At 37.5% G+C, this 2,722-nt stretch overlaps 1 protein-coding gene across 2 annotated transcripts in view; it reads left to right on the top strand.

Moving 5' to 3' along the window:
- arfgap2 (ADP-ribosylation factor GTPase activating protein 2) overlaps window positions 1–1,915 on the top strand; it is a 12,858-nt gene extending 10,943 nt beyond the window's left edge. For both annotated transcript variants that reach the window (XM_016462139.1, XM_016462214.1), the window contains 3 exons: window positions 368–458; window positions 594–715; window positions 805–1,915. In XM_016462139.1, coding sequence (XP_016317625.1) covers window positions 368–458; window positions 594–715; window positions 805–825 — 234 coding nt within the window. In that variant the 3' untranslated portion in view covers window positions 826–1,915. The remainder of the gene's footprint in view (window positions 1–367; window positions 459–593; window positions 716–804) is intronic.
- Window positions 1,916–2,722: the final 807 nt, after the last annotated feature.

Below are 2,722 nucleotides of genomic sequence, written 5' to 3' on the forward strand. Positions count from 1 at the left end.
ACGCAGACTCGGGCAACAAATGACGTCATTTCGCAAGATGACAGCGGCCATACTGAGATTATTCCATTGTTTTGGCTTCACTTTTCTATAGTGGATGGAAGTGGAGATGCGTCGTCCATCTTTTTAAAAGTCTGATTCAAAATGAATAGAAGGTTCAAAAATACAGAATTCATTTTTAGAATTTCAGAATTATGAATTTAGAATTTAATTTGTCCTTGATAAATAAAATTGATCCAACTTGGAGTTTCATGGCTTCTACAAAAAGGTTCCACATTTACTAATATATATATACAGTATATATACATACACACACACACACACACACACACACATAAGTTTATATAAATATATTATTTTTCCCCACTAGTATGAAGCAAAGACTCGTCTAGAAAGCATGTCTGGAAGCACCTCCATCAGCTCTGCTGACCTGTTTGGTGATGGCAGTGTCCGTTCCTCTGGTAAACACTTCTGTCTTCAGCTATACTGTTTACTTCATGCTAATTAGATTATAAAATGGAAAAAAGTCCTATATTTGTTGGCGTATTATATAACACGAGTGTGGCGCTCTGTTTCGTTCATGTACATCGCTGTAGGCTCATCAGGATTCGACAGCGTGCTTCCCTCCGGTCCTGACATCGCCCAGTTCAAGCAAGGTGTGAAGACTGTTGCAGGGAAGATGGCAGTGCTGGCTAACGGAGTTATGAACACCATTCAGGTGAACGCACTCATTTCAGTCTTGGACTATATATATTTAATACATCCACAGCAGCTGTATTAATGCCATCTGATCATGTGTGTGTTCAGGATCGCTATGGATCTTACTGAAAGGACTGCATTTGAATGAAACGGAAGTTGCATTACAGAACGCACCTCACTGCTGATTGGCTCTGGTCTGTCTTTCCCACATGAACACACATCTGAGAAAGACCAAGACCCGGGAGCTCCCAATCTCTCCCCAGACCACTGTAGACACTCTTGCTGACAGTATTTTAATTTCTTTTTGAGGACTCTCGTTTTATTTTCAGATAACAGCAGAAGCACTGGGAAGAGTGTAAAGTTTGTTTTCAGAATCGCAGTGCTTTTTGTTCGAACTAACAGTCCTCTTTTCTCTGCCATGTTCTGGTCTTTGATTTCAAATAGGTATGGATTTGAAAAGTATTCTGTCTGGAATTAAATGTATAACTAAACTTAGAGCGCTAATATGTTCTTATGGCTTTCTTTTTGTATTTTAACGGTATCCGAAGACCTCGGTTCATTCGGTGAACAAGGAAAGGGAGCCCATATGGTATATTTATACATTGGAATATTTGGAGCCCATTTCCTAAATGCAATCTATTATATTTTGATGCATAATCATGATTTTACATTATGACAAAGTTTGAGCGACTAAGTGATAAAATAACAGTAATATTGTGCAATATGTCCTGGCATGTCAAGGACGAGTTCTTGAGGCTTTTTGTGAATGCGGATGTGTAAGTGATCCATGGAGTTTGAGTTGTGAGGACCGATGATTTTAAACCGAACCCTGTTTGTTTTTGCATGCCAGCATAAGCCGAAGACACTGGTGCTGTATCCGATTTCCAGCATTCCCTCATATTTACAAAGAAAATGCTCAAGAAGCCAAGCGGGCTGAGGAGGTTTACAGCGATGTGATTTAATCAACGGCAATTTAACAAGACGCCCTCAGTTTAGACGATAAAATGGCTTATGATTTTTTTATTTATTTAAAGTTCACCCGCTATCTGTTTTCTGGTAATCTGCATGTGCAATACTGTTTCCTAGTACATGCATTACAGCCTTTCTTTCCTTTTCTTTTGGGTTAATGCCAGACGGGGAGCTAACGAATGGTATTTGTCTGCCTGTCCGTTTGTATCCCAATGCTAAATTTGAAAATAAAGAACAACAATCCAACTACCATCTGGAATAAAAGCTATTTATTGTAGCCTGTTGCGAAGAATCTATTGAGATTTGTGTGAATAAAGATTGAAATCCCCACAACAGCTGTTTTAAGACTGATTCTATAAACGGAACAATCATTTTATGACAGAAGGATTACAGATAAAGTGCAAAACAAACAAGAGTGGTAATGGAATAATTAATGCACGCAAAGTAAGTGTTGACCCTTTAACCCTAATAAAAAATACAAGTCAGTAGAGTATTGGCCTGGCTGACGTTAACCCTGTAAAGCTTACTGTTACATTTGCCTCTAAATTATCAACATGATCAAAACATAAATGAAAACCTGTTGTACGCAATCTACTACATAACTTCTGTTGTCTGCTTTTTTTTTTGTTGTTGTTACTGTGAAATTTGTAATTATTTTTTTTAAAGCAGCTCTATGTAACTTTTGGCACTCTAGCGGTTAATAAACAGAACTGCACACATCCCGCGGAAGAACATTCCAACCGGAACTACTTCTCTAAGTTTGTCTGGCGATTTTTTTTGTTTTTGTCTTCCTTTTTGACCATATAAATACGACCAAATTTGACCAGATTGCATATTTTATATACAGTGGGTACGGAAAGTATTCAGACCCCCTTCAATTTTTCACTTTGTTATATTGCAGCCATTTGCTAAAATCATTTAAGTTAATTTTTTTTCCTCAATGTACACACAGCACCCCATATTGACAGAAAAACACAGAATCGTTGACATTTTTGCAGATTTATTAAAAAAGAAAAACTGAAATATCACATGGTCCTAAGTATTCAGACCCTTTGCT

Source organism: Sinocyclocheilus anshuiensis, unplaced genomic scaffold (assembly GCF_001515605.1).
Source record: "Sinocyclocheilus anshuiensis isolate Anshui unplaced genomic scaffold, SAMN03320099.WGS_v1.1 scaffold297, whole genome shotgun sequence".
Taxonomy (NCBI): Eukaryota; Metazoa; Chordata; class Actinopteri; order Cypriniformes; family Cyprinidae; genus Sinocyclocheilus; species Sinocyclocheilus anshuiensis.